This window comes from Vipera berus (assembly GCF_964194415.1).
Source record: "Vipera berus genome assembly, chromosome: 4".
Lineage (NCBI taxonomy): Eukaryota > Metazoa > Chordata > Lepidosauria > Squamata > Viperidae > Vipera > Vipera berus.
In genome coordinates this window covers 58,952,166-58,977,727 of record NC_138206.1, presented here as the reverse complement: position 1 = coordinate 58,977,727, position 25,562 = coordinate 58,952,166, and the positions used below count along the sequence as shown (strand labels likewise).

Here is a 25,562-nt window from a genome sequence, read left to right as displayed (position 1 = left end):
GGAAAAGACCAAGCCAAATAAAAGTTATGTTGTTCTACCTTCTGTGTATTTTACCACATTCACTATGTGATTCTCTCATCTTTTTACTTTGAACCTATCTGAAGAAACATTTGTTCTTAGTATCCTTTACTAGGCTCATTCTGAATTTTTTTTTCCTTTCCTGACATCTTCTCCACTGCAGGGAACAGTATTCACTTCATGTAAATAAATCAGAGCTACAAACCTTAGAATTCCTAAAGAAAAATTACTACCTGCATTTGGCCTATTCTTATCTACTTTTCCATGGATCGTGAAAAGGGGCATTTATGCCATGAGCTTTTTAATGACAGAGCACTTTTATTTATTCAGCTTTCTAAGTGTTACCAAGAGCATATCGAAAAGAAACAGTTGACTACAAAATTAGTTTCAATTCCAGAATTCATATATACATATAATATTTGAGGATCGGTGGACATTTTGACTGATATTGTTAGGTCAGATGTTTCATTTTGGATGTCCAAATTTTTACGCTCCAGTCATTTTACTAAAAGTGATTGAGCTGCTAACAATTATGTTACTTTTCAAACTAGATTTTAATTCATATCTAAAAATACTATTCTAAATACTAGTTATCTAGTTAACCATCCTCAACATATTCTATAAATGTATAAATACATAAACCATACTTACCAAATAATGCTTTTCAAAAGCTTCTACAGATGATAAAGCTTCTTTGAGTTTCTTATAAGGAGACTGTGCTGTATTGGCTTCAGAGACAAAACAGAACATAATAGAAAACGTAAGATTCAAAAGCATCCTCCACAGCTTTGCACTAAGTGTTCTGCTAAGGATTTCAGTTTTAATTCTCAGTATTGACGGATGGAGGAAACTCAGATGCAATGCTATATAATGCTACAGCCTCTATTAAAGGGGAAAGTTCTACGAACATCTCTGCAACAAAAATCCATGCTATGTTTGCAGAGATAAAAATCTGTCACCAGCGATTACAGGTAGAAAGTTAAAAATGGTTTTTACATTCATATCAGATTTGGCTTTGTTGGATCAAAGAAGCACTGTGATGTGGACAATGAGCACCTATGTTCCTCAATTTCCCCTCCCTTGTACAGAGCCCTCCCTCTTGGGACAATATAATTGCCTATAAAACATTTTCGACACTTTCAAATGCTGGGGATGGGATAGGGGAGAAAGAGCAAGTACATTGGAATTAGAAAGCATTATAATGACTTGACAGAGAGGAAAACTGGCCAGGAGAAAAGAAACAACAACTTGCTGATTTTTTTGGGGGGGGAGGAGAGAAACATCTGTGGGGATGTTAGCTTGGCAGGCTAAAGCAGCAAAGCCAAACCATGCCAAGCTTTTCAAAAAAAGGGAGGAGGATCAGCTGAGAAACTGGGGTAGAGGAGTTCCCTTCCCGAATGCCTATGGAGATTCTCAATCATCCAAGTCATGGTTGTCCCAAAGATGCTTTTCAAAAGGCAACTGGACTTTCTGGGGATTTTTTTCTTTGAAAACCTTCCACTTCTCATCCAGGAAGCTTCTTGATTGAACTGGAAAAGCTTCTTGGATGAGAAGTGAAATGTTTTCAATGAGGAAAAAAAAAACAAAACCAAGAAAGTCCAGTTGCCTTTTGAAAAGATGCCTTGTGGAGGCAAAAGATTCTCCAGTCCAGAAGACAAAAGGCACCTCCTGCCCTCATACTACCTATGCTTTGGAGGAGGAGGAAAAAAATGGAAGAAGCCCAGCAAGACAAAAGGAGCAAAAAATAAAAAGCCCCATAGATAGAAACCAAACATGAATGAAGGTGAATATACGTGTCCCAGGATAATGCTGCAGAACCCAATCTGGGTCAGTCACCGGGACCAAAGGTTTTGCTTTCTGAGGAGTCCCGAACTCATTGGTAGCCTCACACTGCAACAAACAACGACACACATTCAACTTTGCAACTACTAAGATTGTTGGACAAGCAGGCACTAAAACAGCCAGGGAAGTAAGTGATTGAAGCCTGGGAAACAGGCCCCTCATTATTCAACAAGAGTGCTGATTTACCACCAGCCTATCAAGTACTTAAAAAGCGGGGGCTGGGCAGCAGAAGCAAATGACAGCCGACAACTTAAAAGCCAGGGATCAACACACCCCAATCACATCTAAAAAGCCACATACAACAGGCACCACATAAGTACCACGCATAGAACAGCACACACTCTGCTGTTGAAGATGGGCTCCAGCACAAGTCTGAAAACTCAGAAAAACAAAACCTCTGGTCATGGCAACAGACCCAGATTGGGTCCTGCAAAAACCAAACAATAAGATATTTGCCTATAAACCAAACAGATATTCCCTTTTTGTAAAATAGTGTTTTTACTTTGTAGAATAAAACTCTGTCTGGGGTACTGAAGGGAGAGAACATAAAAATTTCTAGCTTCCAGTGCTTATTGTATCTTTGTTGAGTTTGAGATCAATCCTATCAATGGTATTCTAAAAGAACCAATGACAGCAGGAAATTTCCCTCAGTTCAGGCATTAAAACATAAAGCACTAGGTCAAGGGAGAAAAAAATCTATTATCTTCTGCCCTGGCTAATAAGATCTGATTACTGTGGATGGCCTGTTTAGTTATTTACCCCCTTAAACTGGTACAGAATTCTGCCCTTTCTAGAAGTGGAGATGCTTTGAATCCCCGCCCCTTGGAATAGGAATCCTGATCCTTGCTTTTTGTCTCCGACCAACAAAGGTAACGTTTCACTTGAGCAAATAATATAAAAGAGCATCGCACTGTAGCAACAGTCAGCAGAATTATACAATGGTGTATTAGAAGAGGTAATAAAAGCCTATTTTTACAATTCTGCACATCTTCAGAATATGGAAATGCATTCGGTTAGTTTGAATTATTATATATGGAACACACTACCTTCCTTTATCTTAAGAGGATACTCTTCAGTTTTTCCAAGTTTATTTTAATCAGAATAAAAGTATGTTAAAAAGAAATAATCACTAGTGCATATCCAAACAAGTGCACAACTGTTGATTCTAAATATTAATTATTACTTGAAAAGCATCAACCTGTTTCATAAGCAGATATGTTGATACCTGTTTCAGGACGCTCAGCTCCAAGTCCTGCCAAAAGATCAACTGTTCTATTAAGATCTTCTGAATTGGGACCATTTTCTGACACAAGTCCACATAAGTACCCCAAAGATTTCAACTGTAAGAAAATTATAAACATGAAGTATCTTCATTTTATGGTAACGATGTGTATTAAAAAAACCTTAACTTTCTGAAATTTACTGAGCTAAAATGTGCAAAGCTCTATTTTGCAGATTTGAAAGACAATTTTTTCCAAAAGAATAAATATGAGCAACTTGCAAGTGTGATATTTTTATTAAGAAATTATTCTGAGACCAATTAGATTTCACATACATAGACCTCTTAACAAGTCCTTTTTTCAAAACCTCATTATACTGACTGAAGTAATGTTTTGTATAGGTAAATATGATATAAAAGGATTAATTTTATAACGTTCCAATAATAAATAGTTTTTTGGGGGAAAAACATTAGTTTTGGAACCAAAAATAATTTCTTTGGCCTTAAATAACTAAGATGCATTAAAAATATTGTAAGAGAGATTAAATCTATATAAGTAAATAGAATTAAGAGAAAAGTTAGAGTTTGAGATGAGCAGCTATAGAAATTGAATAAATACATTTTTTTTGTAAATTTTTAATACAAAATTATTCAAACCAAGTTCCATAAACATTTCAGAAACAACAGTCAGCTTTTCAGTAGTAAGGTTCTTTTGTGTTTAATAGCTTTCCAAATTAGGGTGTTTTACAAACAAGTTTTTATGCCATGGCAAAAGCACAATAGACATTTCCTTTACTTCACAGTCAAACATGTCTCATGTACAGAAGATGAAAGATACAGATATTCTTATTAAAGATACAGATGCTTATTAATAAGACGCAGAAGCCCAACACTGTATTATATATTTTTTTCTATATCCAAAATCAGTGTGCAGGACAAGACCCGTAATATGGTCTGTGAAGGATGAATATAGCAAACCATGATGAGACCATCTATTGGAAGTGCAGTAATGACTGAAGCTAAAGTTCCTTAAGATGTAGTGAGGGGTTTTTTAGCTTTCCTATGAAACACAGAAGGCACCAAAGAAATTAGACACAACTACTCCCATGCTGCTGGAATTAGTTAAAATGGGTCTTAATTTTTGTATTTTACGAAATTGTTTGTGAGTGAAGCCATACTGGGTTTTCAAAGTGCATAGAAAAATATATATACTGTACATATGTATTATAATGTTAGGGACGTGGTGGCTCAGTGGGTTAGGACACTGAGCTTGTCGATCAGAAGGTCGGCAGTTTGGCGGGTTGAATCCCGAGTGTCGCGTAACAGAATGAGCGCCTGTTACTCGTCCCAGCTTCTGCCAACCTAGCAGTTCGAAAGCACGTCAAAATGCAAGTAGAAAAATAGGGACCACTACGGTGGGAAGGTAACAGCGTTCCATGCGCCTTTGGCGTCTAGTCATGCCGGCCACATGACCACGGAGACGTCCTCGGACAAGCGCTGGCTCTTCGGCTTTGAAACAGAGATGAGCACCAGCCCCTAGAGTTGGAAACGACTAGCACGCATGTGTGGGGGAACCTTTACCTTTAAACATTATAATGTTCTCAAAGGACAAATGTATTATCTTGTGAAAGAAACCCAACTATTAAGATTTTTATAAGGCAAATTTATATTTGTTTGAGATTAACAGATTTCAGAAATTAAGAAGAGAATATTGTATACGTTAAGTATGTTCATCATAAAAATTTCAGAGTTATTCAGGGAAACTAAAGAAAATTGGGAAGTGCTAAATTGCTTTAGTTGGGCTATTAGAACCAGACTTTTTAAAAAGAATCCTTCTCTTGGGTCTTATATAAGTCATTTGAATCATTAGGGCTCTCTCATTAGGTATACATTTATTAATTGATGAATACGAATTCCTGACTAGCATCATCAATTTTAAGTTCAAGAAGATGATTTTTTTTTAAAAAATTCTATTATTAGAAATTCTGGCACAGGACAAAAACTTGCAATTATAGCAAAGTGTATCACAAAACCATGGCTCTCCCATTCAGCTGCTCTCCATAAAGAACAGCCTACATGCTCAAGAAGCTTCTCTACGGAGATATAGAAGACGGGATGTGGGAAGGGCATAGCCACATTGTGCTTGCCACATACCTTCCCCTGATGTCTGTATACTGAAACATGTTTGCACAAGAATATATTTGTGTGGAATCTTACATCTAAACTCATATTCTCTATGTCATATTGTCAGAATGTATAATATATACATATATAAAGGTAAAGGTTCTCCTGCACATGCGTGCTAGTCGTTTCCAACTCTAGGGGCCGGTGCTCCTCCGTTTCAAAGGTGAAGAGCCAGCGCTTGTCCGAGGACGTCTCCGTGGTCATGTGACCGGCATGACTAGACACCTAAGGCGCACAGAACACTGTTACCTTCCCACCATAGTGGTCCCTATTTTTCTACTTGCATTTTTACGTGCTTTCGAACTGCTAGGTTGGCAAAAGCTGGGACAAGTAACAGGCGCTCACTCTGTTACGCGGCACTCGGGATTCGACCCGCCAAACTGCCAACCTTCTGATCGACAAGCTCAGCGTCCTAACCCACTGAGCCACCGCATCCCTCCTATATAGGTGCATAATTGGTTTCCATACACACTGGATTGTACATAAATATATAATTATGTAAACATAATGACCCAGCACATGATGTATAGAATAGAATAGAATGCCATACTGATAGGGTAGCATGACTGAAATTATACCAATTCTCTCGGCATTTATAATCTAGTATATAATAATCATCTAGATAAGAGTGTTTATGTGTGTGTGAGAGAGTTTTCATAGAGAAAATAAGTTGCCAACTGGACAGATGAAATTAGATACACTAACTTGAACCACAGCCATCCAAATAAATTCTGATGATACCAGATTGTCTGAAGAAAATAAGATATTCTGCCATTCCATATATTAGCATATCACTGTATCAGTAAAACTTTAATACTTCAAAAGTAAAATGATACATAGAGGAATATTTTGAATTAAAGATATCTTGATTTTAACAAAAATTATAGAATACTTTCTGTTCTAAATCTATTTTAAATGTGATTTTTTTTTGGTCACAGTCTTACTTCTGCTCACCTTTTCAGTGGCATAACTCCATAATCCAACTGTATGGGAAATATTAGAATCAATTTGAGACCGATCACAACAACCTTCTATTCTTTGCAAAACCTCAAGGCAGCTTAAGAAGACCCAACAATCCAAAGCCCCAGGGGGGACAGAGACCTTAAAATAAAATCAGTTAAGAGATCGATCAGTATGAAGTTTATTATTACAGAATATAACTTAGAACAAAAAAAAATATTTTTGTAAGATTTTAATGTGCTCTCATACAATACAAAACCAGCTGTGCAGAACAAAATACTGGTTGCTAAACGAAGAGGACAGAAATATAATGTTGCAATTAGTTTCTTTAGAATAAATATAAAGAATTACACAATATATTTTTAAAAAAATAAATAAACAGAAGCAAGAAAGAATGTAAGTCCAAGTACCCGTTATGCCACCAAGGAAGGAAGGAAGGAAGAAAAGGAAAAGGGAGACCTAGGCCTTAAGAAATAAGCAAATTTCAACATTACAGATGTTGCTGAGTTACAGTTTGCAGCGACCAAAGCTGCTACACTGAACGAAGCAGGGGAAATTCAGAAACTTCTAAAGTGGCACAGATTGCATATCCCGACCCCAGGCAGTGTTTTTAACTCCTAACGCATCAAAAGATACTTTTTAAAAGTTTCTATATTTTCTGACATCCAAAATATGAACTCCACCACATTCCTAACTACATTATCAGAAACATCACAGGAAGTCACAGGAGACAAAGATGTATATTTATTTTTATACATTCATTCCACACTTTTTCCCGAGGTAGGATGACTTCATCTTATATTCATACCTAGGAAGTGATCAACACTATCTGCCTTAGTTCACCTAAAATACAGGTTGTCTAAAAAGTCATTTGGTTGTTTATAAAACAATTATTGTAGACTACTTAATGGGCAACATTGTTTTTCTCAGATAAAATCTAAGTTTATCAAGCTATTAATTTCCTGTCCAGTCTCAAGTCATCAGCCAAATGTTGGTTCAAATGTGAAGAGACAATTATTGCAGATAAAAATGAGATATAAAACAATTTCACCTTCTTTGACTTAAATGATTCAGTTATAATTTCTGTACAAAACTATAATCTCCTTCCTGGAACTTCTGGAACTAGTGAATAACATAAATCACTAATTGCTAGCAATCCTATTTGAAATTGTACATCGTCTTTATACCCTATCATAAATGAAACAAGATAGAGACTTAAGCTTTAATTAGTTGTTGGATTGAATTATCCAGACTTACTTCAAGAAGCTTTAGCTCTTGCACACAGTTATGAAGAAGCTCTAGTGCTCGCTGAGATACTTCCCATGGCCTCTGAAGAAAGATTAGTAATGTGCATTGACGAGAAAAAAGGTAACTGCGCAGATCTAACAGAGTGGCTTCCTGGTTTTGAATCAGTTCTCTTTTTTCCATATCTATTGGTTTACGAAGAATCAACCCATTCCAGCTTCGCACTGGCTGACAAAAAAATGTCAACCAATTTGCCCCATCTACGACAAGCAAATATACACAATAAGGAACAGAATATGTGAAAATATGTGAATATTTCCAAAATGTGTTTTTTTTACCAATAACAAGTTTAAACAATTCCCATGGTCTTTTAGAAAGGTTTACTGCAATGTTGCAAAGGAAAAATAATGAAGTATATACAGAAATACACTTTTTAGCTACTCACCACCAGCACCAAAATTGACAACATATTGAGAAAATAGGGCATCCAGCTCATCATATTGCACCAGGGCATCCTCAAATTGCTGAAGCATTTCAAATACGAAAGCCAATTCTTCCTTTTAATACAAATAAAAAACATTATACATACATACACACATATATATACATAAGCTAGGATTATAACAGAAAAAAAAATCAAACAGCAACTTAAATTTTGCAGGAAAACCTTGTAAATGTTATTGCTCTGCTACAACATCATAATCAATTGTTTAAATACGAATTCTATCCATTGATGGTGAACCTTTTAGAGACTGAGTGCCCAAAACCTGCCCCCCACCCCCACTCCACCCGCCCACAGGGCCACCCACTGCCTCCACAGCCCACCGCAGATCGCCCAGGCAGCCCAGCAGCACCATGGTGGCCACGCCCTCTGCCCACACCCTGTAGCATCATCTGTGTGTGACGGGGCGCAAGGGCAGTCTTCACTGCCCGGCTGCCATGTCCTTGGCTGCACTGCTCTGTGCAGGCCATGCCTGGGGGCGACTCTCCTCCAGGGGGTTGCAGGTGAGGAGGGGGTCATGGGGGCAGGCGGGGCTGGGGCAACAGCGTGTGTGTCCGCAGAGAGGGCTCTGAGTGCCCCCTCTGGCATGCGTGCCATTGGTTCGCCACCACTGCTATAAGTTCTCTGATAAATAACTCAGTTTGACTTTGGTTTGGCTACTTATGCAATCAATGCTAAACCAGAGCTTTTGCTTGTAATTTTAGCGTATAGTCGTTTTAAGAAAATATATTTTATCATAAAAAGGTTCTATTACATGGGTAGCAAAGCAAAGTGATGTAAAAATATTATTTTAAATAATTGTTTTTCCACATACTGTTTTACTTTACCTGGACCATAAAATAGTCACAAAAACTCCACCCTGGTTCTGTCCTCTTCTCTCTCAAAGTTCTCATGTCATCCTCAAATTTGCCTAGGTTTTTGGTAAAGGACATGAGAAGAAGTGTCCTAAGTTTTGTCAAGAAGGCATTCCAGGATTCCTGAGAGCGGGAAGTGTCTTTCAAAGGATCAGACAGAACTACACATCTGAAGTAAGATGAATAAATGAATATTTCAGTCAAAATTACACAATCAAATGGAAGAGTTTCTTTTTTCTTACCGGCACACGCCCCTGAGCCCATTTGGCATTTTTTCCAGAGAGGGCGGATCATCTTCCCATTTCTGCCCCCTGTCTTTAACTTCAGATTGCTACTGTTAACAAGGTTAAGAATTCTCTTTCTTGTTCAAGAAATGCACCACATCAGGCATATGTTGCTGTGACTTTCTGAGATAACTGCCCCATGATCAAACTCTTCTGCACAGTTTTTTCACTAGAGGCTATTCTTATCCAAATTTTGTAAATGTAAACATTTTATGATGCTTATCTTTATATCACAATAATAAACAAACATGTAATCATTGTATTTTTTGGCTGTTCTCATGATAATTTCCCAAGAAGTCAAATTCAAAGTTCAAGGTTTTTTAATCGCTCAGTCAGTTATACAACATACAAGTTTAATAAATTGTTGTATACATTCACATCACCACACACTACAAAATCTACATTCAAAACTCTTAATGTATGTCACAAAGATGCATGTGATTACTACAAAATCGTAGATAAATTAACCCAATAATATCACAGTAACATAATGGAACAAAAGAAAATTAGAAAAATCAAACAATTACATTGGTGTCTCTCTAGCAACTTTTGTTTATTTTTGATAATTATGATTTGTTATATAGCTACATTTTGCTTGTTTATATAATTAATAACTGCTTTTCTAAGATAAAATGTTCCCAAAGCAGGAATTAATTAGCAATCTCCAAACTAATTATTCACATGATAAAGGAGTTAAACTTTATCTCCTTTATAAATACCGTAACCCATGTTATTTTAGTCTGTTAATGGCTTAGATAGAAGCACTAAGAACATACTGCTTCACAGTTTTCAGTGCATATTCAGCAATAATTACCACAGATCTACAGTATGTTACAATATGAAAAGTCTTACCTGTCACTCTGCTTATTACAGAAGTCATTTCGTATTTTATCTACTATAGATGTTCGAGGAAGGATATTTGTTTTGTTTTTTTTCTTGGCATCACACTCAACCACAACAATTAACCAATCCATTGAACTGTGAACTTTCAGAACATTCTGCCACTTGGTGATGTCATCTTTTACAGTAGCTTTATATACTTCTGTATCCTAAGGGTATAAGTGATGAATCACAAGATTACATTTGCTGGATAAATAAGCTTGAACTGCTTTTTTGATAATATCAGAGGAAAAATGTTAACAATTATCAAGCTGAACTAGAAAAAGGTCAATATCTTTTTTTGCACAAAGAAAATCTTCTCAGACCACAAATATATTAAAATAAGAACAATTTGTTTTTAATTGTCTACCCCAAATGTGTACTATGTGCATCTTTATAGTTGCATGTTTCCATTGTCTCACAATTTAATGTTTTATTTTATAACATAAATACAGCAAGGTACAAAATCAAATATACAATATCTTCAGCCACCAAAATATGTAAGATTTATGCTCTGAACACACAAGATTACTTACACAACATTCTGTCCAATAAATATGGAGAAAAGGAAATGTCAGAAGAGCTTTGTTCCCTTCTTTAGGTAGTAGCTCTTCTTTAAATTGTACAAAATTAGATTCCAGATGGATCATCTTAGGGGCCCGTCCATATGACCTGAATAATATTTAGAACACTTACATTAGTTGATGGTACTGTCAGGTCCAAATAACCAGGAACAGGAGTTGAGTTCAAAGCCTAAGGGTTTATTCTTGCTACCTATCACAAGAATCTGAGCAACAAATGGTCCAAGCTAAATTGGTGCTAGATAAGGGGTCAACGGAATCCATGGGGGGCTGGACTTGGCTCTCTTGTGGCTACACAATGACTTCAAACTCATTGTGCATTTAGTCCAGGCCTCCAGCTCAACTTGTTCATATCCAACATGTATACTGAACAAAGCAACAAGAACAGACAGCATGCAGATAAATATGTATAGAAAAGGGAAGAAGGAATGGTACTTACTTTGGATATGCAGATGTAATAATTTACATAAAGTGTCATGCAAAATTTATAAAATTTCATATAATTTTCTCTTATAAAAAACTAAAATTTACAGAAGTGTCTAGTGAAAGAAAAAAATGCTCTGCTGGTTGTTTATGATTCTCAAATATTTTTCCCAAAACATAGAAACATGTATTGAAGCCTCCATGCCTTATCTCAATTAAACTTTGTCATTTAATTATTTTAACACATAACATTTTTGTAAATGATATGCTTATGATATCGAAAGATTTACTGAACTAAAGCCAGTATTCACTTCAGTTCTACTTATCTATTTTAAACACAACAAAGAATGTATCTTCTTGCCACATGCATTCATCCTTAGCTTTTGGTCTTATCTCAACTCATGTCAAGAGATTAAAGAACACTTAACTGTTATTTTATAATGAAAATTAGTGCTTGCTGTTTTGACTGTATGTTTGAATAGACTTTATTTGTACAATAAATTGCTCTACACTGGTGGTACATAAATGTATGAATGATGAAAAAAAATGTATTACCGTCTCCATTCCATGGGCTCTTTGGGGAGCTGCTGAGAAAGTGTTGGATACAGAGAACTGAAAAGGCTCTGATCACCAGCACCTAAGAGACAAAAATATTAGAACATGAACATTTTTTTGGTCATATAAAGTATTTAAAATAAAGCTGTATGTATTAGATATCTTGATGAACTGGAATAACCATTGGCCAATGTTTTCAAAGAAATACCAGTTGTTTTTGCATTTATATTTCTCAGTGAAGATATTAAACTTTTACAGATAAATATGCAATCATATAGATCAGTGGTTCCCAAACTTTCTGGCTCCATAGACCAGCGCCAGGGAACGGTTTGTTTTGCATGTGCAACTTAATCCCACACAAGCGCAAATGAAGCTTTGCACACTTACCCATCGCTTGCGTGGCCCATTTCCCAATGAGCCATGAACCGGTACTGGTCCATGGCCCAGGGGTTGGGGACCCCTCATATAGAAAAGTCAGAAATAGCCTCTTTGCTGATATAAGTCCCAAAAAAAAGACAAGCCCCAAGAACAAAAGAAGAAGAGTGAGTTACTTTTAATGCGAGCAGGAAATAATTTATTATATGCAAGCTCAATGTGATTTCTGACCATTCAGAAAGCAAAACCATACAGACAACTCGTAGATTTTATCCATGTAAAGAAATACATCTATATCTAAATTAATAGAATAACATTCAGAACAAAAAATTGTTTAAGTTTACAAAAAAAAAGAAAAACAGAAGATAGGTAGTCCTTGAGTTCATTTAGTGACTGTTCAAGGTTACAACGGCACTAAAAAAGCAATTTATGGCTGTTTTTCAGACTTACAACCATTGCAGCATCCCCAAGGTCACGTGATCAAAATCTGGGTGCTTGAGAACTAGTTCGTATTTACCACCGTTGCGGAGTCCTGGGGTCATATGATTAACTTTTACGACCTTCTGACAAGAGTCAAAGGGGAAGCCAGGGGAAGCAGTTACTAACTACTGCAGTAAATCACTTAACAACTGTGGCAAGAAAAGTCATAAAATGGGGCAAAACTCAATTAACAAGTATCTCGCTTAGCAACATATGGTTTGGGCTCAATTGTGGACATAAGTTGAGGACTGCCTGTAAATGGTATTTTTAATTTTACTTATTTTGTCTCTAAATGTTTGAAATGAATAAATCTAGAACTAATCACAGTGTAAATAAAAATGTATGCTTATATGGAGAAAATGCTATAATCCACCTTATAACTGCAGCATCTGTTGCATTTGTTTTAACTTCAAAAAGTATCAAAAACTACAATTAGTACAAAATGCCAACTATCGTATATGTAACTATACTTTGCATTTGAAAGAATCAGTAGAGAATTACACATTCTGAATGAATGAAATTGGGAGGGAGCTGTAGCTCGTCTGATATGAATGCATGGGGTGGAATGGGACAAGAGTGTGAAAATATATTGTTCCAGCTGGAAACCTAAGAATGACTTAGAATGATTACTAGTTAATTCAGCTGAGAAAAAAGCATTTGCTTCAGCATATCCATTCATGCATATAGACTACAAAAAAATCAACCCAAAAATATGATTGTTTATGATAAAAGATTTTAGAGAATTGGTGATAGTTATAAGGAGATGAAAAGTTCCAAATTTGGGTACAGATCATTTGGTAGTGCCAAAAAAATTCCTCTGAAGACTCACTCTGGGAAATAAGGAAGGAAATAAGTGAAATAAAGGAAAATGAAGAGAATGTTTGCAAGAAAATAAGAATCCTGTAAGTATAACAACTTCCATTAATTTCACCACAGAATGAATGAAAAGTGGATATAAGGATATAAGATACAGAAGCTACTTGTTACAAACTGCTATAGAAACATGTGAATTTACGCTAACAGAAAATAAGAAATAGGATTCTTAAAGGATGATTGGAAGTACCAGAATATCTGTGTAACTGTCTTTCAGAAGCCAACTGTAGAACAGATTAATACTTTTAGGGGATCTTGATAAAACTTTACAGTAAAAATAAAGCCGCACTGAGCCCATTGGAACGTGCCCAAACCTCTATAGCAGCCAGTTTTTTTCCTTAATCTGAACCTGTAAATTATTGCACTCTCAAATCCATTGAACATTATATTTAAAGTTTTATCATTTGGATATTATGTCATTTATTTTCACCCAAACAATATTGCAGAAGTTAATGAAAAGGAGTCTCAAGTAGCATGAATTAAATCAAGATTAAAAATAATGAAATGAAATTAGGAATGAAACTAAAGTGGGGGAATTCTGGCAAAAATATTTTAGAGGCTCCTCTGAATAACCATAAAATGTCAGTAGAACTAAAAAAAAGTGCTATGAATTTTAGTGTTCCAAGAAAAGATTTGATAAAATGGAAATAATAATCGCTGTAAAGGTAAAGGTAAAGGTTCCCCCGCACATGCGTGCTAGTCGTTTCCAACTCTAGGGGCTGGTGCTCATCTCCGTTTCAAAGCCGAAGAGCCAGCGCTTGTCCGAGGACGTCTCCGTGATCATGTGGCTGGCATGACTAGATGCCAAAGGCGCACAGAACGCTGTTACCTTCCCACCGTAGTGGTCCCTATTTTTCTACTTGCATTTTACGTGCTTTCGAACTGCTAGGTTGGCAGAAGCTGGGACGAGTAACAGGCGCTCACTCTGTTACGCGGCACTCGGGATTTGACCCGCCAAACTGCCGACCTTCTGATCGACAAGCTCAGCGTCCTAACCCACTGAGCCACCGCGTCCCTATATAATCGCTGTAGGAATATTTAAAAAATGGAAAGACTGCAGGTATAGATGGTACACTTGGAAAACGTTAACAATGAATACGGTTAGCTTATGCAATGGCTCTTCAACCTCATTAACGAATAAAGACTGCATCTCTGATAATTAGAAGATTGTTGCCACTGTTCCTTTATACAAAAGGAATGAGTTTAAAAAATACGTGGAACTAAATTTGCTAACAGTATCTGAAATGTGTTTGACAGAATTCTGATTGAAATAGTGTAAGCTGGGAAGGGCTCAGTAGCTTTAGGCAAGGCTGAGAGTTTGCAGAGCAGAATTTTCCTTTTCAGCCAGTCAGTGAGAACTAATATTCACTGTAAGTTTGTTGATGTAGCACGAAAGTGTATGATAAAGTGAAAAGGCTTTCAATACAGAACGTTGCACTGAAATGTAGAGCTGAGGTTTGGCGAGTGAATACAGACAGACATTAAACATAGATGGAGTAACACGAGGAAGTGTGATATCTCCTTGGATGTTTAACAAAATTAAGCATAAAAGAAAGCTTCTGTTAACAGCCAAGACACACATAAATTTATAGGTCTTTTGTATGAAGGTAATGATGTATCAAGGGACGCGGTGGCTCAGTGGGTTAGGACGCTGAGCTTGTCGATCAGAAGGTCGGCAGTTTGGCGGGTCGAATCCCGAGTGCCGCGTAACAGAGTGAGCGCCTGTTACTCATCCCAGCTTCTGCCAACCTAGCAGTTCGAAAGCACGTAAAAATGCAAGTAGAAAAATAGGGACCGCTCCGGTGGGAAAGTAACAGCGTTCCGTGCGCCTTTGGTGTCTAGTCATGCCGGCCACATGACCACGGAGATGTCCTCGGACAAGCGCTGGCTCTTCGGCTTTGAAACGGAAATGAGCACCGGCCCCTAGAGTCGGAAACGACTAGCACGCATGTGTGGGGGAACCTTTACCTTTACCTTTAATGATGTATCATGATTGAGAACTCAAATAAATGAATACTGGATTCAAAGATGCAATACAGATCTGTAAATTAACTTAAGACCAAGTAAAAATGAATTACTACAATTTACATTTAAATAGCTGGATAGAGAAATGTTAAGTTTATTTCAAGTAAACAGAAAAAACAAAGAAAAGGGGAAAAGGAAAGCCCTTTCCACATCCAAAGTCTATTTATAAGGTCTTGAATTATATATATAGTTATACAAAGCTTTACACAAAATGTTTAACAGATGGCCATGTTTCATTAAAATTGTCCATGCACTATGTCAGTAAGCAACTTATTTATATGTTGCAAATGAGATCTTCAATCCACTACATAAATTTGTTTTCAGTGTTGAAGATGTTGGTAATAAGAATAATATGGAAAGAATTATTCTCACTGCAATTCTAGAAAACAATTTACTTTATACAACAGAATGCAGTCCAGTAAATTAAAAATATTTTTGTTAAATAAGCTATAATTTAAGTTCTATTAATATTTTTGATACCTATATTAAGTCTTTTAGGTTTAGACAAACTAAAGATCTCCTGTTCACATTTTATTTCATTTCCTTCTGAGAAATTTTAAGACAAGCAAACGTTGGTACAAAGTAGGGATATTTATGTAGTTTCTTCTGGGAAATGTTTATCAAAAGCATAAAAATGGTTGTGTATAAGAATGGGCTCTTTTTTTCATTTCATTACATGAAAGTGAGAATTGGATTTGAATGAGGAAATGTAAAAGTAAATGCTGTAGGAATAGGTATTTAATGAGTGTCCTACGTAACTCCCAGAATACGTAAATAGTGATCTCTCTCTCTCTCTCTCTCTCTCTCTCTCTCTCTCTCTCTCTCTCTCTCTCTCACACACACACACACACACACACACACACAGAGAGAGAGAGAGAGAGAGAGAGAGAGAGAGAGAGAGAGAGAGAGAGAGAGAGAGAGAGAGAGAATCATAGCAGTAACAGATCAGCACCATAGGGAACAAAGAATTAATCGGCATCATGACTTATTAAATGACAGGATTATCACTTGAGAATTCTGTTTTCAATTAGCTAAACAAACAGAACTTCCTCAGTCAATATATATTTTGACTATGTAAGATTTTTCATTACAGAAAAGATCTGAGATAAAATGAAAAAAATATGAATATAATTCATTCTACTAGCCCATTATAACATTTCTGGACCAGTGCTGTGATATTTTTCCAATTGAGCTTTTATTTCCAAGTGATCTTTAAGTACTACAAAACAAATATATTTAATAGCTTTGATTGGAAGAAATGGATGCTGAATAAGAGAACTGTTTATATTCAATGTCACTTAAGCAATCGTTTCCCATTACAGTACTATGTAAGTAAAAAGTACAAAGCATATGCAATAAACACAATATTTTTAAAAGTATTTTGATAAGTGCATAAACTTTCAATTTATTTCAGGCTTTGCACTTATCAAGAGCAAGGAACTGCCAACATGCACTTAGCAATTCTCCAACTGCCTGAAAAGAGATATACTTTATGCCTGCTCTGTGGCTTATCACAGCTTTGAAAGCTCATTTTCTTATTAGAAAAAAAATCAAGAGTCTTGGATGGTATGTCCTTGCTTCCCTAGCCTTGGAAGCCTAAAGCAAAATTCCATGTGTTTCAGATGCTAATTAATCTGGATTAGTTTTATTTCCTGTTACTGCATGGATTTTTCATGGAACATATTTTACTGTTTGGACTATTATTAAAATGTAATCCTAACACTGTCCTTAATGAAAGGCATCCTTAGAATTATATACAGAAATATATATTGATAAAATAACATAAAAATTAAAGATCATGCAAAATATTCTCTTCTTTTCAGAGATAAAAAGAAAAAGATGGAAGATAAAAAGATGAAAATGTTACATAATGGGAAATGAATAGAACCATGGGTATGATCAAAGTTATTAGAATGGGTATCAGACAAGACCTGAGATTTGAGTACAGATCTTGTTAATTGCTATTTTCCATGTGAATTAACACAGCTCTGATCTTTCAAAAATATGGGGGACAAAGATTTAGTGATCAGGGAGCTGTTTTCATGAACCAAGATACAGTGGTACAAAAAAGTATTTAGTCAGCCACCAATTGTGCAAGTTCTCCCACTTAAAAAGATGAGAGAGGCCTATAATTTTCATCATAGGTATACCTCAACTATGAGAGACAAAATGAGGGGAAAGAATCCAGGAAATCACATTGTAGGATTTCTAACAAATTTATTTGCAAATTATGGTGGAAAATAAATATTTGGTCAATAACAAAAGTTCATCTCAATACTTTGTTATATACCCTTTGTTGGCAATGACAGAGGTCAAACGTTTTCTGTAAGTCTTCACAAGGTTTGCACACACTGTTGCTGGTATTTTGGCCCATTCCTCCATGCAGATCTCCTCTAGAGCAGTGATGTTTTGGGGCTGTCGCTGGGCAACACGGACTTTCAACTCCCTCCAAAGGTTTTCTATGGGGTTGAGATCTGGAGACTGGCTAGGCCACTCCAGGACCTTGAAATGCTTCTTACGAAGCCACTCCTTCGTTGCCCGGGCGGTGTGTTTGGGATCATTGTCATGCTGAAAGACTCAGCCACGTTTCATCTTCAATGCCCTTGCTGATGGAAGGTTTTCACTCAAAATCTCACGATACATGGCCCCATTCATTCTTTCCTTTACATGGATCAGTCATCCTGGTCCCTTTGCTGAAAAACAGCCCCAAAGCACGGTGTTTCCACCCCCATGCTTCACAGTAGGTATGGTGTTCTTTGGATGCAACTCAGCATTCTTTCTCCTCCAAACACGACGAGTTGAGTTTTTACCAAAAAGTTCTACTTTGGTTTCATCTGACCATTTGACATTCTTCCAATCCTGTTCTGGATCATCCAAATGCTCTCTAGCAAACTTCAGACGGGCCCGGACATGTACTGGCTTAAGCAGGGGGACACGTCTGGCACTGCAGGATTTGAGTCCCTGGTGGCATAGTGTGTTACTGATGGTAGCCTTTGTTACTTTGGTCCCAGCTCTCTGCAGGTCATTCACTAGGTCCCCCCGTGTGGTTCTGGGATTTTTGCTCACCGTTCTTGTGATCATTTTGACCCCACGGGGTGAGATCTTGCGTGGAGCCCCAGAACGAGGGAGATTATCAGTGGTCTTGTATGTCTTCCATTTTCTAATAATTGCTCCCACAGTTGATTTCTTCACACCAAGCTGCTTGCCTATTGCAAATTCAGTCTTCCCAGCATGGTGCAGGTCTACAATTTTGTTTCTGGTGTCCTTCGACAGCTCTTTGGTCTTGGCCATAGTGGAGTTTGGAGTGTGACTGTTTGAGGTTGTGGACTGGTGTCTTTTATACTGATAACAAGTTCAACCAGGTGCCATTCATACAGGTAACGAGTGGAGGACAGAGGAGCCTCTTAAAGAAGTTGTTACAAGTCTATGAAAGCCAGAAATCTTGCTTGTTTGTAGGTGAACAAATACTTATTTTACCGAGGAATGTACGAATTAATTCATTAGAAATCCTGCAATGTGATTTCCTGGATTCTTTCCCCCCATTTTGTCTCTCATAGTTGAGGTATACCTATGATGAAAATTACAGGCCTCTCTCATCTTTTTAAGTGGGAGAACTTGCACAATTGGTGGCTGACTAAATACTTTTTTGTCCCACTGTAGACAACAGACAAACCAAACCTTTTTGTTGGAAAAAACCCACAGCTACTGAGTTTTAACTAGCATAAAAAATTGGGTGGAGCAAATTTAAATCTCTTTCTATAAAATAAGTTGCATAATTCATTCTTATTGCAAAAAAAGAGACCAGGATAAAGGCAGCAGTTATATAGTCATGGGTTACTGAAGTTGCAACAAGCCACTGAAAATAATTACTGAAAACTATCCTTCCCCTGTCCTTAGAGGGACGATCGAGAGCATCCTGTCATACAGCATCACAGTTTGGTTTAGAAGCATCACTGCTTCAGACAGGAAGGCAGTGCAGAGTGTGGTGAGGATGGCTGAAAAGATCATTGGCAGTTCCCTCCCTCCCATCCAGGACATAGCACATAAGTGTTGCTTGAGCAGGGTCCACAAAATTCTCTGGGACACTGCACATCCTCTTCACGACCTGTTTTCCTTGTTACCTTCTGGGAGGAGGCTCCGTGGTATCCACAGCAGAACATCCAGATTCAGTCACAGCTTTGTTTCATACAGTATTAACCTTGTGAACTCTAAAGCTTCTTCCTTCCATTATGTATTCAAGATGGACAGTGATTAATATTTCTATGTTACTTATATGTAAGAGTGTAGGTCGATACATGTGGTATATAGTATGTTTTAAATGTGTGTTATGTATGTGTACACTTTGAGAGCAAGCAACTAAATTTCATTTTTAATGCATGTCGTTGGGCCCACAGAAAAAAATGACAATAAAGGTTATCTAATCTAATCTATCTAATCTAACCTATTTATTTAGTTGAAATATTTATAAACTACTCAGAAAGGAACTTCTATAGTAACAAATCATTTTTAAAAATCTTTTGAAATAGCAATATTTACCAGCTAAAACTAAATAATATTTAGATAGAAGACAATAATTCTGAAATAGTTCGTAAAGATCATCTCAGTTATAGGTAGCAGAAAAGACCATGAGCCTTTGCTCCACCTAGGTTTGTTTTATTGAATTTTTCCCCCAATAAATATGTAAAAAATTAATACTAAAAAGAAAAACTCCAACATGTGGCATAATTTTTATTTCCATTAATGCAACTAGCCCTTATATGTACTGTATCTAAGTATGTATATATTTATTTGATTGATTTTGTATGATTGCCCATCTTAAAACAACCCTGGGTGGCTCACATGCAGGTAAGGGAAGGTGGAAGGACAAAGAACAATTTGATATATCCTCCTTCAAAATATAAGTTTGCTGATCAGCCAACCTCTTTAGACTTGAAAGATATGACCAGGGCTTTTTTTCTCATAGAACGCTTAGAACGGAGTTCCGGCACCTTTTTTGGATGGAACCTTGTAGAGTAGGCAAGGCGGGTTGTATGACATGTATGAGTTCTGGCAACTTTTTCTTTAACAAAAAAGCACTGGATATGACCATGATCACTTATTCAGGGAAGAAAAGCAGAAATGTGTTTTTCTTTTCAGCTTAAGAAAAATTTTCTTGATTATTACTGAGAAAGCTTTAAATACAACATTTATAAGCTACTTAATGCCCCTAAGAAGTTCTGACCATCGACCTCCTGACATTCTCCTGTTGATTGAAACAGATAGGTACTGAAATATAAAACATCATTACAGGCAATCTGACCTGCAAAATTATATTTGCTACACAAACATACACACACACATCTTCAAAATGGAAGTTATAAACTCACAGCATAATTTTAAAAGTACTCTGCGTAACATGCCCAAACCTGCTGGCTCTGCCATTTAAATCACAACAGTCCCATTCACGATATCATATGTCAGATAGTAGTGTACCATGCAATTCAAATACCAATAATAAAGCATGTAGGCCATTGGAAGAGGAGCAAAACTAAATGCAACTGGGCTATTCTTTTGTTGTCCATAGTAAAAACTTGTTTGGTCTAGTGCAGGGGTGTCAAACTCAATTTCATTGAGGGCCACATCAGCATTGCGGTTGCTCTCAGGGGGGCGGGTGGGCAAGGCCTACTGGGTGGGCGTGGCTAAAGTGTGTATGGCCTACTGGGTGGGCATGGCCAGCTCTACATCATTCGCTTCAAGGGTGCCTATAGGGGCCTGGGCAGGAGTGGGACAGATCTGAGGGTCTCTGGCAGGAGGAGGGTCTCTGGGCCAGGGCCAAGGCAGTAGGGGCCGTTCCCTCACTGTTTCCAGGATGGCTTTGCGGGCCACATGAAACCACTTTGCGGGCCGGATCCGGCCCCCGGGCCTTGTGTTTGACATGTCTGGTCTAGTGTTTAACGTATCAGGCTAGAAAGTGGGAAAGCATGAACACAAGTCTCACCTGAGCCATGAAAATCGACTGGGTGACTTTGGGCCAGTCACTCTCTCTCAACCCAAGTCACCTCACAGGATTGTTGTTGTGGGGAAAATTGGAGGAGGAAGGGGCGTTAGCTAAGTTTGCTTCCTTGAGTTATTTGTAAAAATAATAATTGCGGGATACTAAATAAATGAATGGACGAATGAAAGTAGAATTCACAGTAGCAGAAGCAATAACTAGAACTCTCAGCTTGTATGTTAACCCTTTATGCGTTGTCTCATTATCTATGTTAAGCTAACTTTGCCCCTAACATACATATATTGCGTATTACGACATTTGTATGACAAGGACAATTAAGAATGCTGCTCTGTAAATCATAGATATCTAACACCTGAAACATTGTCAAAGATGTATAAAGGTGTTTTAAATATAGCATCTGTTAGAAATGTAACTGAAGAAAATACTTTCTATCATCACCGGTGAACCTGTCATAAAGCAAAGAAATACTGAAGCCAGATTTTTGTTTTGATTCAGAAGATTCTTACAAGAAATACAACATTGAAAGCAGTTTTTTTTTTCTTTTAAGGTTATTGGCTAAAGAAATTGAAAGAAAATTCAGAACTTTATTATTCTATGAGTGAAAATCCTACATGTGCAAAAATGAAAAGACATGCCAATTTCTGTAATGGAAGAATGGATGGAAAAAGTGATGGAGTTGGCAGAGATGGCAAAATTAACTGTTCTTAATTAAAGAACTCATCCAGTTTTGTTTCCACTTAGAAACAGCTTCTGAACTTTATGCTTCAAAAGAAAAAAATGAAACTTGGATTTTAGGTTTTTATGATTAGATTAAATCTAAATGGCTATTACTTACTAAATATGTAAAGCAAAATTTGAGGTTGTAACATGTATTCTATTGCACTAAAAATAGGAATTTTTTCCTCTTTATCTTTCCTCTGTTCCTTTATGATGTTATTTATATTTTATAATAAACTTTAATAAAACAAAAATATGTTGTTCTGTACATGCATAATTTTGCATATGAAAAGACAATTTACTAAGTAGTAAATACAGTAGGTTGTACCTAGTATAGCTTAATACAGCCATCAAGGCAGACGGCACATCAGAGCAGCTTGCCTAACTCACCCCAAAGCTAGATTTGATATGAAAACTAAATAGGGGAAGGACTCTCTAAATATTTTTCAGTTGTGGCATACTTTGGACTATCATCCTGTTTTTGGCAATGCTATGCTATTCATGGTCAGTAAATAAAAGTCCACCAAGATGTGAGCTTAAAAAAAAAGTATGCTAGATGCTATCACTGAAAAATTCTATCCCACATAAGGTAATCTCCAAAGCAGTCTGACTTTAGTGTGGGCAATTACTGTCTTTTAAGCCATACTTCTATTTTGCAGCACTTAAGGTTCACGTCTTGTGTGAAAGTTGTGTAGATTTTAAATTTGCAATCAATTTGATTTTTAAGTTAAGCTATGGTCTATGCTTAAGAATTCTACTATATATAGACACTTAGTTATCATACAAGTTCCTTGACAACTGTCACTTGAAAGTCTATTTCAGGGCTACTTTACAAATAAATCAAATACTAGGACAAGAGGCAAGATTGAATTTTGCTGCATATTATTATACTAGCTCCCTGGTTTCTTATTTGAATAACATAGCCCACTAGCTCCCAAAACTGGGAAACAAGCATATGCTATATTTCTTTATGCAGATACTCTTTCTTTTCTATCACTCTGGCTGTTTTCCTTAAAATGGAGCCTCCTTAAAATAGAGCCTCCTTAAAGATGGAGTCTTTCCAAAAATTGAGAGAATAGGATCTGCTTGAAGAATGGCATGAGGCTGCCTCTGTAAGAAATCAAAGCCTCGTATTGGCTAGCCCAGGGGTAGGCAACCTTGGCTCTTTTATGACTCGTGGACTTCAACTCCCAGAATTCCTGACCCAACCATGCTGAGGGGAAAGGGAGAGGTTTCCAAGCTGAGCCACGCTGGGTCAGGAAATCTGGGAGTTGAAGTCCACAAGTCATAAAAGAGCCAAGGTTGCCTACCCCTGGGCTAGGCACATATGTCAGAAGTTGCAGAAAAATGGAAAGGTCAATTGGGTGTTGCTGGGCCCTGGAGCTGGCTGAGGAGCAGGCCGAGGCCTGCAAGCTACACGGCTTCATACCCACTGATAGCCCCTGGAACCCACTGAAGCCTCCCAGCCCTCAGCAAGTTTACATGCACCAGAGGGGTCTAGGCCTCCCAGGGCCTAGCCACCTGTAGAAGTACCCCACACTCCATTTAGTAACCCTTAGTGTCATTTAACTACCACAAATGGGAGAGCTGGGAAGGCAGTTGTTGAGTGAAGTGGTCACATGAATCTCATTAAATGACCACTTCACTCAATGACCAAGATTCCAGGATCAGTTGTGATTGTAGGTCAAGAATTATCTGTAAATCAACTCATGTGTCAAAATATAGAAGTTTTAACATTAACAGCATAACAATGAATATCACAAGGTAATTAGATTTAGCAAATAACTAGGTTTTAATTTGCCACAAAAATTAAGACAATGATGGCATCAGCCAAGTTTCTGAAGGAGAAATCTCTAATCAAGGTGCCACAGTTGACCATGCTCTTCATCACATCTCTGAATTCCTGTAGTTCCCATTATCGAATGTAGAAATCTCATGGGAGATCATAATAGGCAGATAAAACAAACTCAATTTCTAAACTGCACACTCCTTTGAACTTTTAAATATCATTATTAGTTAGAATTCTGACAAGAAATATACTGCTAGCCAATACATTTTTTTAAAGAATTGTTATTGGATCAGTTTTATATTCTGTTCCAAAAATCACTGTAACTGCTGTATTTGGTACTAGCTGCAGCCACATAAGGCATTGTAAGGTTCTAGAATTCACTGCATCCTTTTAATTAGAAAGTTACCTAAACTTGAACTAAATGGAACCTCCAGTTTCAGTAACACTCACTGCCAGGGTATAGAAGTTGCTGTAGATTATTTCCTTCAAAGGCTTGTTTGAGACGCCTGGAGATTTTGGTTACCCTTTGAAGGAATCGGGATGCTGATTCCCTGAAGCAAGGCAACCAAACTTTAGTCTCAATACATTTCAATCAAATCAAAGAGCCTTGGTGGAGCAGTGGGCTAATGCCTCCTTAAGTAACACCAGCTGCCTGCAATTAGTGCAGGTTCGCATCCCACCAGGCTCAAGGTGGACTCAGCCTTCCATCCTTCTGAGGTAGGTAAAATGAGGACCCAGATTGTTGGGGGCAATAAGCTGACTTTGTAATAATGCCGCTTGGGAGGCCCCAAAAGCCCTAATAAGCAGGCATATACATAGAATGAAGGCTACTGCTAAGCTTGTAAGCCACCCTGAGTCTTCGGAGAAGGGCGGGATATAAATGGAATTAAAAATATATATATAAAGATCCAGATGGCAAATTCATTGTAAAGGAGGAGAAAAAAAAGGGAAAGAACAATACCGAACTGGGCTGCAGTCTTCACAGGAAGACCTGCATATGTAGAATTTCCTGAAATTTGGGCTTGTTTTTCTTTTTTCCAGAAACAGAAAATAAAAAGGGGAACTTGGCGTACATTTGGACTTTATTCAGTGAGGTAAGCAGAAGAGCAATATTAATTTATTAATGTTGCTGTTCTGCCTACCTCACTGAGTTGAGAGAGGACCAAAACAGCCTTCATAAATAAAAAGGCACTGAAAGAAAACAAGTCCTCAAAGAATTTGGTCTTTGATCTTTTTTTTTTCTGAAAATGTCAATGCCACACGGAGGACGATATGTAGCTAAACTGCACAACTTGCCCTTTGCATACAGAAAACAATATTAGTATCCAATACTGTAAAATACCCGTATATAAAATTCTTCCTAGCACATAGTTTTAAACATGGGATAGCAATACAAAGAATTTTCCTGACCATTTTATATAATATTTTCCCTCAGTACAACATGAAGGTGATGTACACCACTTTAAAAGCTCAGAAAAAAGTGGGAGAGAAATGCTAATAATAATTTCATAATAGAAAGTCTCACACTTTCCCCATTTTTAAGAAACAAAAAGCATGTGAGAATATCAAATTTCCTTGAAATTTGTGTCTCCCTCCTATTTTTAAACCTCTAAAATCACCTACAAATCAACAGAAATTCTTTCAGGACAGAGGAATCCAGTTTTTCTCATCTCTACTTCAGTTGCTTGTATCATCTTCCCTGTTATTTCAGAGATTTCTTAGTATTCAAGAATACATTTTTGGTTGGTATCTAGGAGATATTAGA

General features: G+C 37.1%; 1 protein-coding gene across 1 annotated transcript in view; it reads right to left on the bottom strand.

Moving 5' to 3' along the window:
• Window positions 1-25,562, bottom strand: part of TRAPPC10 (trafficking protein particle complex subunit 10) — a 56,315-nt gene that overhangs the window by 21,383 nt on the left and 9,370 nt on the right. The window contains exons 2-10 of the mRNA XM_081327129.1: window positions 11,547-11,628; window positions 10,524-10,659; window positions 9,961-10,157; window positions 8,798-8,993; window positions 7,914-8,025; window positions 7,481-7,728; window positions 6,218-6,364; window positions 3,086-3,200; window positions 670-746 (exon numbers count right to left, since the gene is read on the bottom strand). Coding sequence (XP_081183255.1) covers window positions 670-746; window positions 3,086-3,200; window positions 6,218-6,364; window positions 7,481-7,728; window positions 7,914-8,025; window positions 8,798-8,993; window positions 9,961-10,157; window positions 10,524-10,659; window positions 11,547-11,628 — 1,310 coding nt within the window. The remainder of the gene's footprint in view (window positions 1-669; window positions 747-3,085; window positions 3,201-6,217; window positions 6,365-7,480; window positions 7,729-7,913; window positions 8,026-8,797; window positions 8,994-9,960; window positions 10,158-10,523; window positions 10,660-11,546; window positions 11,629-25,562) is intronic.